The sequence below is a fragment of the Ptiloglossa arizonensis genome, chromosome 10 (genome assembly GCF_051014685.1).
Source record: "Ptiloglossa arizonensis isolate GNS036 chromosome 10, iyPtiAriz1_principal, whole genome shotgun sequence".
Taxonomy (NCBI): domain Eukaryota; kingdom Metazoa; phylum Arthropoda; class Insecta; order Hymenoptera; family Colletidae; genus Ptiloglossa; species Ptiloglossa arizonensis.
Window position 1 is genome coordinate 17,060,138 of NC_135057.1, and position 14,789 is coordinate 17,074,926.

The 14,789-nt window shown below is 27.1% G+C and overlaps 3 protein-coding genes across 5 annotated transcripts; 2 read left to right on the top strand and 1 right to left on the bottom strand.

Annotated features, from left to right (window-relative positions):
• Nucleotides 1-158: 158 nt before the first annotated feature.
• Nucleotides 159-5,983, bottom strand: LOC143151827 (uncharacterized). The gene is made up of 21 exons (XM_076321269.1): nucleotides 5,755-5,983; nucleotides 5,326-5,487; nucleotides 5,035-5,209; nucleotides 4,852-4,953; nucleotides 4,544-4,795; nucleotides 4,322-4,329; nucleotides 4,096-4,213; nucleotides 3,949-3,954; nucleotides 3,705-3,834; nucleotides 3,572-3,636; nucleotides 3,447-3,506; nucleotides 3,298-3,376; nucleotides 3,000-3,072; nucleotides 2,816-2,878; nucleotides 2,663-2,703; nucleotides 2,539-2,560; nucleotides 2,377-2,484; nucleotides 2,002-2,080; nucleotides 837-1,918; nucleotides 626-761; nucleotides 159-532 (listed from the first exon to the last, which is right to left on the bottom strand). The coding sequence occupies exons 1-21, from the start codon at nucleotides 5,916-5,918 to the stop codon at nucleotides 317-319; spliced, it is 3,141 nt and encodes a 1,046-aa protein (XP_076177384.1). The 5' UTR covers nucleotides 5,919-5,983; the 3' UTR covers nucleotides 159-316.
• Nucleotides 5,984-6,532: 549 nt separating this feature from the next.
• Nucleotides 6,533-10,750, top strand: LOC143151921 (uncharacterized). Of its 3 annotated transcripts, none has more exons than XM_076321439.1 (5): nucleotides 6,533-6,635; nucleotides 7,089-7,609; nucleotides 7,835-8,430; nucleotides 8,501-9,703; nucleotides 9,815-10,750. In XM_076321439.1, the coding sequence occupies exons 1-5, from the start codon at nucleotides 6,580-6,582 to the stop codon at nucleotides 10,496-10,498; spliced, it is 3,060 nt and encodes a 1,019-aa protein (XP_076177554.1). In that variant the 5' UTR covers nucleotides 6,533-6,579; the 3' UTR covers nucleotides 10,499-10,750. The 3 variants fall into 3 exon arrangements, with proteins under 3 accessions (XP_076177554.1, XP_076177555.1, XP_076177556.1); XM_076321440.1 differs by having other exon boundaries at nucleotides 6,546-6,631; XM_076321441.1 differs by lacking the exon at nucleotides 6,533-6,635 and adding an exon at nucleotides 7,716-7,763 and having other exon boundaries at nucleotides 7,520-7,609.
• Nucleotides 10,751-11,237: 487 nt separating this feature from the next.
• Nucleotides 11,238-14,708, top strand: LOC143152066 (cilia- and flagella-associated protein 91). The gene is made up of 10 exons (XM_076321740.1): nucleotides 11,238-11,358; nucleotides 11,775-12,055; nucleotides 12,131-12,339; nucleotides 12,414-12,762; nucleotides 12,842-13,170; nucleotides 13,231-13,452; nucleotides 13,534-13,829; nucleotides 13,898-14,150; nucleotides 14,230-14,343; nucleotides 14,500-14,708. Exons 2-10 carry the CDS (start codon nucleotides 11,779-11,781, stop codon nucleotides 14,509-14,511), a joined length of 2,061 nt encoding a protein of 686 aa, XP_076177855.1. The 5' UTR covers nucleotides 11,238-11,358; nucleotides 11,775-11,778; the 3' UTR covers nucleotides 14,512-14,708.
• Nucleotides 14,709-14,789: the final 81 nt, after the last annotated feature.

Consider the following 14,789-nt stretch of genomic DNA (forward strand, 5'->3'; position numbering starts at 1 on the left):
TCTATTTGTTGCACGTACATTTTCCGTAACGTTTTATTCTGCCATAAACATATGAAGTTAAACTTGTGTTCTCAAATGCATGTATTTAATTATTGCAATGAAATACGAACATTTAGAGCACGAATTAGGTTCAATTTTTGTTGAATAAGGAATACACCTTTCGATAGATACATATTTTATCTATACTGTCCTGAACATAAACTTTTATAGTTAATCACGTGTGTACATAAAAAACTTAATTCTAAATTTAAAGGTACAGAAACAGTGAGGGTGACGTTTAAAATATAATTTCAAGTATGTCCTATTGATTTAGTAATTATGTTTTTGTCATTTGCATATTTTGCTTCCACTTTTTCTTTCCGCCATATTTTTGGTTATTTCTATTGTATCCACCTGCGAGTTTTCCTGCCTTTTGGAGAGCCTGTAGTTTAAAATTTTTTGCAACGGATTCTCTCTTGTTATTGGGAGGTCCAGAATGTTGTACATTTATTCTTCGTCCATTAACAAATGAATGATTCAACGAAAGTCCTTTCTGTTGAAAAATATGAATAGTTGCATATAGATAAATACATTCTAATTATAATGTTCTTAAATAATAAGATTATTTTATAAGATAATAATATACCTCATAATCTAAATTATTAGTAAATTCAACATAAGCGAATCCGCGCGTTGTATTTGCATCTTTTTTGGGCATTCTCACAGAAACTACTTGACTAACTTTAGTCAAAAAATGTTTCTCAAGTTCTTCGTTAGTAAGGCTGAAATATACAAAATTTATTCATTACAATATAAAATAGATGTTCGTAAAAATTACATAATTTTCATAAACCTACCTGTATGGTAGATTTCCTACAAAAAGAACATATCTCTGTTTCTTTCCTTCTTGTTGTACATTCTGTTTAGGTTTTTCTTTCACTCGCAGACTTTGAACATTATCTCTTATCATTTCATCAGCCTCCTCTTCTTCATCATCTTCATCATCTTCCTCTTCAACATTCTCATTCTCGTCATCATCCTCATCCTCTTCTTCTTCCTCGTCCTCATCCTCATCTTCATCCTCATCCTCATCCTCATCCTCATCCTCATCCTCGTCATCATCTTCGTCATCATCCTCGTCATCAACCTCTTCATCTTCACCCTTCTCTTCCTCTAGATCATTATCCATTTCAATATCTTCCTCGTCTTCATTTTCATCTTCATCTTCATCATTCTGTTTCACAAGAAGCAGATTGCCTTGTTTAGTATCTTTCTTTTTATTATCTTTATTTATCTTAACTTCTAACGGTCCGGACAACTTCTTTTTCTGTTCAGTATTTTGAATTTGTTTCTTTTTTGCAACTTCTACAGATTTGATTGCCGGTTTTTTTGTAACCTGTGTTGGCTGGTATGTCCCTTTCTTTATACTTAATATTTTTCTGAGTGCTGCTAATTTCCTCTTAGCAGTTTTTGTTAGGTTTCCTCGTTTCTCTATGTCCTCAATCTTTTGTTTTATTTCTTCAACAGATGATTCATGTTTCACTCCATGACGAGTTGTTCCTTCTTGTCGATTTAATTTACGTTTCTCACGATATGTTTCTCTTTGTTGTTTTATTTTCTGCTGCTTTCTATCTTTATCAACTGATGTCTGTTTCTTACTTTTAATCGGACTAACATCATCTGTATCATTTTTTACAACATTCTTTATAACCCCTGTACTTTGCTCCTTTTTTTTTTCATTCATTAATTTCTTAAACACATCCTTTTTAATTCCCTTATCTGTTTGCTCATTTTGTATAGCACCATTCTCTGCCTTTTTTTTTTTCATTGCTTTATTCATAGTTGCTGATTCTTCCACTGTCTTTCCAACAGCTTCACTTTCGCTTACTGAACGTTTCTTTATATTCTTAACCATGATTGTGTTTAGATAATATAAACTCTAATCTACTCAATATTAATCTGCGTAAGGAGAAAACAATACAATATATAAAAACGTTCTCTTTTGAGGTAATAATTTTTAACAAAACAATTGTACAGCATAACGAAAATTAAAAATACAGATATACATATGTTGTTAATAAGATTCCAATATCTAAAACATCTACAACAAATAATAGGAACAATAGCACATTTTCAAATTAAATTTACATGCCTTATATGACTAAACTGAATAAATTTTTTTATAATTAATTATAATTAAAAAACAATTTATATTTTATAGTTTGTAACGAAAATACTATATTAGAACACATGCTTTAAATATTTTAATAGTGTAAACCGATATGCAAAATAATTTTAAACTCAATGATTATAAGTGAGATCAAGGTTATCGCAAGAAATTATAAATCGATTATTATAATTCTTAAATTAATTTGAATTAAACGTAATTTCTCTTACCTTACTATGTCTAACACAATGTAAAGGCTAAATAAACGTGTACTTCGATAGTTTTGTAGAATGAAATGAGCATGCCGTCCAAAACGTGGTCGAACCCCCCTTATATTTCTACGAAGAGGCTTGTACAGGCGTGTAGTTCCGATTTCGATTTATCCTATTCACGCATGCGTATTGCGTTTATGATCTGTATTATCCAATCATTCAAAGGCTTATTATTCGAACTTTATACATGTTAATCACAAAAAGAACTATTTACATTAATTTCATTGAGCAATAAATTAAATACATGATATGTAATTCAACAACTTTTCTTTGTAACAATCGTAGCTTAAAATTAAAAAATTATTCAATGAACGTCACTTCCGGTATGTCAAAATCCGTGTGTACCTTTCATTTGTAAAACAATATTATTTAGATATCTCTAAGGTATTTAACAAACCGACTAAAATGAATAAATAACATTCTTATGCTGACAAAATACTTCATAAAATTTTCATTAACACTTTTGGAATATCAAAACACATTAGCATTAATTCAATTTGGCGCCATTTATAAAAATGTTAAGATTCTTCTTATTCTTATTGTATATCTAACCATAAACAATGAGGAACTTTAATTTATACAACTGTTTATTTAAAAGTTCATAACTGTCATATAATACGTTTATTAGGCAATCGATGTTACAAGTGTTATTATCTATTTAATGTAGATCTTTCATATAATGAAACGTAAGTTCTGTAAAAATATATTTCATTTTTCAAGGAATGTCGAAAAAATTATAAGAGTATAAATCCATTTGGTGTGTAAACTAAAGTCTATACAATTCTAAATTAATGAGATATGAGAAAAGAAATGTAGTCCAGTATATGATTAATGTTATTTCATAAATGGAATTTTAGAATGGAAACACGTAATATTTACGGAAGACATTTAGTAACTGTTGAGTAATCATACTGTATATTAAGGTATTAATCAATGTTATAAATGCAAATAGTGTATGCTAGTAGCAATTTACTTTTGTAGATATATGTGTGCGCGTGTGTGTGTATGTGTATGTATCAAACGTTAACCAAAAATTCGCTTTGTATAAAATCAGCGCTTAAAAATTTCATACAATAGATTAAATGTACCTATTACGAATTATTTACAATTACGAACATTTTCTATTGTACGAATAATATCTTTATTCCTGCACTAAAATATATGGAAAGAGCAATTTCAAGACTGCACTGTTTCCTATAAATTCAAGCATACAATATACTAAAAATACAAATAATTAATCCGCCGTAATTCATTTTTTAGTTATCAGTGTATTAAGTGTTGCATACAAAATTTTACAGTTCCATAAAAAACAGAAAGTGCATTATACAATAAAATCATGTAAAAAATTCTAAAACTGATGCCCTTATGTAATAAATTCTTAATTATTTGTAACAATCTGAAAGAAAATACTTTATGCTACTATGCAAAAAACAGTGTGTGTATATAAATAATACATAATTGTTTATTTTGCAAAAGTATGCAAAAGTTATAAATAAAAAGTTTGTACAGGAAAATATATTAGTTACTTACAATCAACTATAATATTGTAAATTTATGTAGAAAAATTCTTCAAAAAAAAGAGGAACATAGTTGAAAACAACCAGTTTATTCTTTCTAATAGCTACTATGTTATCAGTAAAATTATTTTATATTAGTAAGACAATTTGCAGTTTTCACTTTTGCATCTAATAGAAATGGCAAATGTTTTTCTATATTTAGAAGCAATAATTGATCATATAAATTTACAAGTGAAATATCCCGAATCTTATTGTTCATTGTTATAATAATTACTGTTCTAAGATTTTTACAAATAATACCTGAGGTATAGTCATTTTTATATTTCAAAATTTTCTTTTTTGAGTAAAATTAAAGTTTTGCTGCCACATTTGAAAATATTTCATACTTCGGATACTATGAATTGTTAATAAAACTTATTATTTTCATCTCTCTGCATGAATTTTTACAATTCCTTGTCAACAAATATTGTTATTGGGTCAACCATATAATGTCATATCATTGTTTTCATTTATCAAAATGAATTGATATTACAAAATGCTAAATATCATTTGTTATTCTTTTCGGATGTTAAATATTTACATACAACAAATTAGTATGTCTAGTCAGCTTTACGTGGCTTACGTTTGCGGACATTTGGACTACTCGGTTCACCTTTTGAATCTTTTTCTTTTTCGTCCAAATCAGATCTTTCTGCTTCAGATTCTTCATCTACTAAATCATCCTTAACATTTTCAACTATTTCTTCATCTTGTATACTTTTTTCTTGCATAAATCCACCTGATCCATCTTTCTGCTTCTTTTTCCCTTGAAGTGTTACAGGTTTTGGTGGATATATAAAATCAATCACGCACACAATAAACTGCAAATAATAATGATGGTTTTTATTAATTTTCAAATTTGATTAAATAATCTTACCAATCCCAAAATAGCGCCTAAAACAAGTGTTACAACTGCAAAGATTAAGTAACTTCCCCATGTAGGCACTCCAAAGTCTTCCATAAGTTTATTGTGTACTCCCTGAATAAATAATAAATAAATTATAATACATTCATAACATTTTGTTAATTTCAATAAAAACTATGTGTTGTTACTACTTACCCGCAATATTTGTGACATTTTGTAGAATTGACTAATAACAGACATCATAATAGAAGTTGGGCTCTTCCAACCAGGTATTGGTTCAATTTTTTCCCAAGTCTTTTCAGATACAAATTCGACCAATGAATCTTTATCTCTAGGACTCTTATACTGCCTAAATATACCATTCTTAACACTAAAACACATTTAAATTATTTATAAATGTTCAATTTAATTATTTTTTTCTTTATTTCCACAATATTATATATTACAAATCTTATTATTTTTTTATAACATAAAGAGGGTACTTACTGATATATTGTTGGCAAAGCTGTAACCATAAATCTTCCACTAAGTCCTGGAGAATCAGTCACATCAACTTTTCCAACATTGATATTTAAACTTTTTTTTTGCAAAGCAAGATGTTCCCAAACTGGTTCAAGTGCTTTGCAGGCAGGACACCATGGTGCATAACTAAAATAAAAGATATCCAAATTATGATTTTAAAAATAATTATTTCAATTTGAAACTCAAATTTTCAAGACTAGTATTTTTAATAAATTAGAGCTTTTTTGTACATATAATTTTATGTCAAAAGGAAATCTAATTATTCGTTTGGCCACATTTAATTTCGTTTCTTAATTTATGTGATATGAAACAAAATATTAGAGTACATAATCTTCTTTAACATAATTTTTGACACGCCATCAATTTTGACGACATAGAATCAATTCAACTCACAATTCCACCATCCATTCTCCGATCAGCATACGATCCCAATTCTCTTCGGAAAGTTGTTCCGCATACGTATTTTTTGACGATGTCTGGATATTAGCGTTTACAAGACTCAAACATAAGCAATAATTTGTGATGAAAAATACCAAACTTAATTTAATGCGCGACATTTTAACTAATATTCACCGGTATCGTAAGCACACGCCGCCGGTTGCTGGAAGAAGTACAAATCTGATCAACAATAGTTGGCAACTGAGTAAAGTCTCTTTCACAACATTGAAAACATCTTAACATATTAGTACCCTAGGAACACCAGTGAATGTAATTCTATTTAAAACATTTTTTTTTAAATGTAACTAAATAGTATAAAAAAAAATCATTTTTCGTTGACCTTTTTATTTCAAAATTCATATTGTTAAATATAAATATGCATTAATATGAATATATAATGTAATTAAATATACTTAGGTCCATCTATTACAATTAAGTATTTTTGTCTGTATATCATTGGGTACTTATTTTACATCTAATTAGTTGTTACGTATTTTAATATCTTTTAGTTGAAAACACTGCAACTAACTATATTTTGAAGATTAAAATATTATTTCTTAAATATTACATTTCTAATAGATATATTAAATTCTATTACTAATTACTGCAATTTATATAAATTTACACAGCAGTCTTCAGTAATTTGTAATAATTACATTTGTTAATAGAGAGAAAAATTTACTAGAATTATCGATCAATCTTATTCTTGCTGTCCGGTATGAATAAACCATAAATTTAAACCTCATATTTTGTTGCATACGACATCTCTAATTATAGTGTATGTTTCGTTTTTTGTTATTCATAACCAAAATTGAATGGACATCTTCTGAAAGCACGTAAATAAACAGTACACATAATTATTACTTTCATTGCATATGAAATTATTATTTATTATGTACTCTTAATATTTGTTATAAAATAACGAATATTATAAAATAATGCACCCCAAACGTAGATAGTATTGGTAGATTATTTTAAAGTATAATTTTAATTCAACAAATGTATGTATATTGTACACAATGTATTTTTATTTAATTCTTTTATATAAAAATTTCATGTTGTATATTTTTATATTTTTATTTAACTTTTATTCATTGTTTACTTATAAATGTAATAATGAACATATTATTGTTATGCTTAATAAATTATTTTTAATAAACATGTTTTATTGTGATTATATTAATTCAAATTTAAATGTTGAAAAATTAATTTCATTGTTGTGTGAAGTATGTTATATAATTTTATTGTAAAACTTATAAAAAATTATTACAAATGTACAAATTCTATAGGATAAAAAATATGTCTGCTGTGTATCCAACTTTGCCTAAGTTGGCTGTCCGAGATAGTTTTGATGAAGAAGATCTGACAGACGTTGATGATGAAGTGTTTATAAGAGATGGAAAAAATGGTGGTTTAAAATTAGATGATGATGGAGGAGTTAAACGGCCTCTAATGGCACCTCGTAAAAAGTATAAGAAATCTTATAGTTTTGAGACATATAGGTTTTCAAACAGAACTTTTTATGTACCTCTTTGCTTTGGGCTTATGGCATTGGTAATACTATTAAGCTTAATTACGTTATGTATATACATTGTAAATATAATTCCTATGCCAATGTCAATTCTGAAAACTTGGTTGTCACATGATTTTAAAAATACATCAAATGTATCCAATATAGTTCCATGCACATCACTTGCAACAGAGATTCTATGGACTAGATCATTACCAAAATTGATATCTGAATCTCCACTGAGAAGCAGTGATGTCAATAATGATGGAGTGGAGGATATAATTGTTGGATATAGTACAGGTTCTTATTTACATTGAAATAAGTATATTGTCTTGATTGAAATAATATACAAATCTCTTTTTGATACTATACTCTATTTTTATTATATTTATTTTCTGATTTATAGATTTTAATTTTATAATCTTATGATTTTGTTGAAAAATCAATTAACGAGGTAAATAATTTTTATTTCTTTAATGACAATGGAAGCAGTCATATAAAACTTATTATTGTTTTGCAAAACAGGTTTGGATATGTTAGATACTCCAGAATATATCTGCACATTATACTTTGAAGGACAGATTCCATGTTTTGGTGGAGTTCTAGCTTTAAATGGTAAAACAGGAGATACTCTTTGGATGCACTGGACAGCTCATGCAATTTTTTCAGTCGATTGTGGTTTGGATATAACAAATGATAAAATTAAAGATTGTATTATATGTGGATATGGTGGCATACTTTATGCAATCAATGGTCATGATGGATCCAGCATCTGGGAATTACCAATTCAAGAACTGTCAACTTCAGAAATGTGGAAACTTTCTAATATTTATGATGCTAAATTTATTGCGGATATAGATGGAGATGAAATTGGAGATGTTATTGCATCACATACTATACAATCAAGAGAAATTCATTCAAGTGAAATTCTTATAATATCAGGAACAAATGGAAATATTATACACAGTTCAATTTTACCAAAAGCAGAACAATTATTCTTAGCACCTCAAAAATTAATCCATCCAGATGGGGAAAATATTTTTGTTCTTGTAACTAGTAGTCAAAAACAATTAGGAGGATTATATATTGTTCCTCAGGTGAACTTAATGTATGGTAATTTGGTAAGTTATTTATTTAAAATTTAAAGACAACTGCATTTACAATAATTATATAACAATATATATGTTATAGAAATTACGAAAACTACATCATGATACAGGAAAAGGTACTCCATTGCCTCCAATTTTGGTGGATATAACATTAGATGGAATCGAAGATATTATTGCTGCTATGATTAATTCTACAATAATAGCTTACAATGGATTAACATTTGAACCTATTTGGAATTATACAGTTGCTAATTCTGAAGTAATAAGTATACCTATCCCTGGTTATTATAATGATGATAATATTCCAGATTTTATGGTGAAACATCATATAGGCTCAGATTTTCCTACATATTATTACACAGTCGCGACAATTATAGATGGAAAGACTGGCAAGTTTTTGTTAGAAAAACCAATAGAAGATAGTTTAAGTAGACAAATGTCTGGTTTGTCAATTTCTGTTGAAGGTTTTGGAAATGATTGGTTTTTACATTGGTCAGTTGATTGTTTGACTTATGATGAGATTAAAGAAAAATATCCATTTATAAAAAACGAAACTCCTATACCTGAACCACGTGCTGATTTATGTAAACTAAGGCTTAACTCCACACTGACTACAAACTTATATGCTTTAAGTCAACATGTTGGTCCACCTGGTCTATCATTATATTTTTTTGAAGATCGATATTCCAGAATAGAATCATATGCAAATATGCCATTTGTATCTGAAAGATCGACTGCAATTTATAAAAATCAAAATAGAGAAGGCAACTCTGAACGAGTACATAAAGATAAACCTGATATTATGAATAATGTACCTGATGAAATATATGAAGAATATACAATGCATAAAAAGTTGTCTCCTACTGATTTTCAAAATGACAATACAGACAATATTAACAATGATCATAATTGGAAGAGTAAAAATAAATGGATTCAAAAAAATGTACGAACAAATAAAAATGGTGGTATCTCATATGATAGTAATAGTAATATTAATCTGGAAGAAGAACAATCCATGGATTATTCACAAACAGATGAAGTACGAGAACAAAGAAGTAACAATGATGGTAAATTTATTAATAACTTTAATACAAATTTTAATAATTCTGTAATAAATGTGATCAGTAATCAGTCAAATATTATCAATGGAAAAAGCTCATTTGAGCAATTTCATGATTATATTACGAATCTTAATATGAAAAATAGTTCTTTAAGGAAGAGAGAAATAGATTTTGTGCAATATAATGTGACTAACACAAAGGAATCAACTGAACAGACTTTTATGGTAAGATTATTAATTAGTGTATATAACTAATGAGCATATCAAAAATATATAAATTTTTTCTCAAATTCTACTGAAAAATGAAATTTAATTACTTATATTAATACTTTTCAGGATGTTACACAAGTTTATACTCACAATTTTCCTAATATTACACAAAATAAAGAAGAAGATGCCAGTACAGAACAAATTTTTCAAAAGAAAACATTAAAGAACCAGAATATGAAAAGGAATATTACAGGAAAATCTAAAATTTTGGTCAAATCAACAAATAAATTTAAAATGGAATTACATAAACAAAAAAAGAAGCGAGATATAAAAACTGAAAATAATCGAATGTATCAGATGTATGGTGTACAGAAACTACCACCGACTGGGATATTGTTACCCTCTATTTTGGAATCAAAAGGCATAACTTCTGTAGATTTAATATTTTCTAGACTTTGGTTACCGCCTTCGGAAATACCTGTAATACCAGTTCAAGAAGATTTGAATTGTAGGAAAAAAATTCTTTTAGAAAGAAAACTACAATATAAACAAAGTGATGAAATCATTAAAGAATGTTTAATTGAGCGTGGTATTAGTTATAAAATGCATCAGGAAGCAACAGAAAGAGAAAATTTAAAAATTTCTTTTGGACAAATGACAATATATAGAATGAAATTAGAGTGTACATGTCCGGAAGACATGTTACCTAATCAAAGCTGTAAAAATATTTCCTCCCATCAGAGTTGGTCCGAATATCTAGGTCCACATGGAAGTGGATATTTCAAACCACTTCATAAGGAAAATTTTTGAATAGCTTTTATTTATATTAATTACTATTTTATATAAAGAAAATTCTCTTATACATTAAATAATTTTAGTAAAGAACAAAATAGATTTTTTTTCAATAAGTCTAGAATTATTTACTTGCAAATCAAGCATTAAATTTTAAATAGAAGTATTACTCTAATAAAAATTCCATATATAAATTATAGTAGTCATATATTAGTGTCTCTTAAATGTGTACCTTTTGAGCAAAAGAAGTAATAGATAATATAAAATTTCATCATATGTAATTTTGTATCAATATGCTGAACATATAATATATTTATGTTAAATAAATATGTCAGATATTTCTGTTTTAGAAAGTAAGTCTTATATCTTTATATATTTATCAAATTAAAAGATTGACAATTGTCATACAATTACTTTATTTACTTATTTATTACATTAATTTTACAGGTTGTATATTTCTATACTTTGGAAGAGTGTCTATAATATTTAATATAATTGTAAAGAAAATAATTTATTGATTATATGTAAAGTATTTGCAAAATATAAAATATATACTATAACCAATACCATTTTATTAAATTTTATTAAAACCGTGTTCATTTATTATTGCATACATATACCTATACGTGCACATGATTGCAGGGTATATACATAATTCTAATATCTGTATAATCCTAAAAAGTCTGAAGTTAGTGTTTGATCAATATCTGTTTCATGACTAAGGTTTTGCTAATCAACTACTATCAAATGCTTTTTGTGTTAATAAAAAAATAATAGTATTTTTGTATCTTGCATAAAAAAGATTTAATTATATTAAAATATCATTAGTTACAACTATTAATTCCTTAAATCTATGACTCAAAAGTAATCAGTAAACCGTAAGTTACATACTGAACATAATTTGTATTTGTATTTAAAATTTTTTTACATAATTATATACACAGAGTCTTCTTATAACATGTGCAGTAATAAGTTAACATTTGAAATGTTTAGCATACAAGAAATCTATACATTTATAAATTCCTTTGTGATATTACTTTTGTTTTTTTTAGTTCTTGATTAAAAAATTTATAAAATTGAATGCTTGCAATTTTATGGAATATACACAAGAACCTTACATTCATGTACAAAAATCAAATAAAGAAACAGTGTAATAATAAAAGGGAAAACTGAATTTCAGTGTTTACAGTCAGAATATTTGAATTAATTACAAAATAATGTTTCTGGGTACTGCGTAGAGTAACTAAAAAATAATTGGAGTATTTATAATTAGTTTTATATCTAATGCTTGTAGGATAATGGCTGGGCATCATAGATCTGAAATTATGTCTTCTAATAATTATAAATATTTGCGGCGACCAATTATACCATTTTTAATACCAAAGAAACAAAATGTAGACATTCCTGAACACTTTAAGCATAATATCCTAAATAATGTAATAAGGAATGCGCAACAACAATGTTATGCACTTTCATCGAAAATAGAACCATATATAAATGTGGGAACTCAAACAGATTATCGTGATAGTGAATCACAAACTATACCATGGGAACCACCATATAGGATTAAGACAGGTAAAGAATGTTAATATGATTTACATATATGCATATATTATACATGCTGCTACTATATCATTATTAATATTTTAGGACATAATCCTGAAATATTAACAATAGCACATTTAACTTGGAATCACGGTCTACCAGCTGGACTTGATGAAATACAAATTATTAATAGAATGAGAATAAAAAGGGCATGGGAAATGGCTCTTCCTCCTGTAGATACATTAGCTAATATAAAAATGCGAACAGCTATATTAACAGCATTGGAAGTAGATGAATGGGCATTTAGAGAATCAGTAAATATCTTATAATAAAAAATTAACAATTTTAAGAATAAGATACTTTATAAAAATATATTTTATAACCGTAGGAGATTCAAAACATAATAGATTATAGACTTGAACTGATGGATGAAATATCAAAATCTCGTGAATGTGAAAAACAGAAGAAAGTACAAAATTGTTTTGATAGATTGAAAAATGTTTTATCCAAACGTAGAGACAAAGAAATAAATATTATTAAACATAATCTTAGAAGAGAATTAAGAAAGCTTCATAAGAAATATCTTCAAAAGCAACAACCTATTAAACGTAATATTATTAAAAAACATGCTGATCTAGCATCTGAAATATATGCACCACAAATGCGTTATGGAGAACATCCGCAAAGAAGACATGAAGTAATACGAAAAAAATTACTGAGAGAAAGCTACATTGAAAGTAAACATGAATATACTATTACAAAATGTACAATATAATATTTCATGTTATATTTTTCAATATTCGTTTACTTATTTAGACGTAAATAAAATAAATACACTACCAAGTTGGCTTCCAACATATGAAGAACTGAGAGCAATTAAACTGAAGGCTAAACCAGCTGATCTTTGTATTAGAGAAACAAGATGGACAGAAGAAAAACTAAAACAGTTATATATTGATTTAAGGACAATTAGATTAAATGTTGAGCAAGTAGAAACATCAATGTTATTAAAACGCAAATACAAACTACCATCTTTACCTTCTACACCATATCATATGCATAAAGACAATGCAGAAAAGACCCAGATAGATCAATTAACTACTTTTATTCAAAAAATAGTTAGAGGAAGAGCTCTTCAATGCATGGTAATTATTAAGTATAGTTCGTTTATTAATTTAATTTTTATACTTTAATAAATCTTATAGATGTTTGAAGGTCGTAATAGATGCAGAGAGTTAATCGAAGAATTGCAATCATCTCACGCACTAGAAGAACAAAGTAAAAAGCTGCGTCAAAAAGAAAAAGAACACATGATAAATTTACAACATTTACAAAATGAAAAATCGGTACAAGAAGATCGTTTGTGTGAAGTTCTTAATTCTTTAGAAGGAATGACCCTTTCAGGAATGTTGGATTTTCTTAGTAAAGTACGATTTATATTGTGACATTGCTATAAATGAATTAATAATAATATGTATATTGCAGTAGATGTCTCTTTTTTTTAAAAGGAATTGATAAGGTTAGAAGATGAACGTAGAATACATGCTTTTGCATTATTAGCTGAAAGAGAGAGAGCTATGAAAGAAGCAGCTGAAGCTGGAAGGCTTCAATTGGAGTACAGTCGTCGTCGAGAATTTGATGAAATGTTTAGGCAAATTATAAAAGTTCATCAAGAATCTGTGGAAACCTATTTAGAAGATATTATAAAAGATGGCATTGAATGGGTATCAGATGAAGCAGCTAAAGAATATATTTTAGATTTTTGCGATAAAGTGGACAATATATCAAAATATGCCCAAGACAAGTAATGTTTTTAATATAAATAAGTTTTTTAATCATTTTTAAATTATTCTATTTTTATATATTTTTCAGTTCCACAAAAATAGGAGAAGAAGAACTGGTAGCCAACATGATTTATAATTTCGTATTACCTGAAGTGGAGAAAAGCACTATACGGAAAAGTATAAGAGAAAAGCAACAAAGTTATCTGCAAAATGCGCATGCAGTAATTTATGACAAAATATTAAATTTACCAGCTATTGAAAGTATAGGTTTATCAGATGAGATGTGTGAAAATACAAGTGATGAATCGAATTTAACGAAAATATTAAAAGTTGAAAAAATTGTAATATATATCAATGTTTCACAATAATTGTGAATTTTATCAATAATTTCTGACAGTTAATTTAATTAAATTGTTTTAGTCCGAAGCTTGTTCCACAGTACATAGCATAGAAGAAAAATTGGAGTCTTTTGATACAATTGCTTTGAGGGATGTAGAATCAATTGTAGAAAATATTATATCAAATGCTGTTTCAGTACGTATATATACATAAGTGTATTATAAGATACATTTATGCTTGTTTCTTAAGAAAAATGCAGTATAATTTAGCCTGATAATTTACATTACTTAAAGATGAACATTATATTTATTATTTTATTATATAATATAATCATATATTTATTATTTATAGGATTTCCATTAAATTCCATTGATATTGCCGTACATTGAAAAGACCATGTAATATATATTATTAAATGCATAAAATTTTTAATGTCACAAAATAATACACAACATGCAGGTATAAGTATATACACCTATCAGATTTGTCACTAATAATTTATTGTCACTAACTTTACAAGAGCTCTTACATAATGTTTTTACTAATCTAAAATAATGTTTCTGTAAATGAAAAAATTATTACAAATACAATAAATAAAAAGCAAATTAAATAGATGTTATGTTTTGTTGAGATCTTATTAA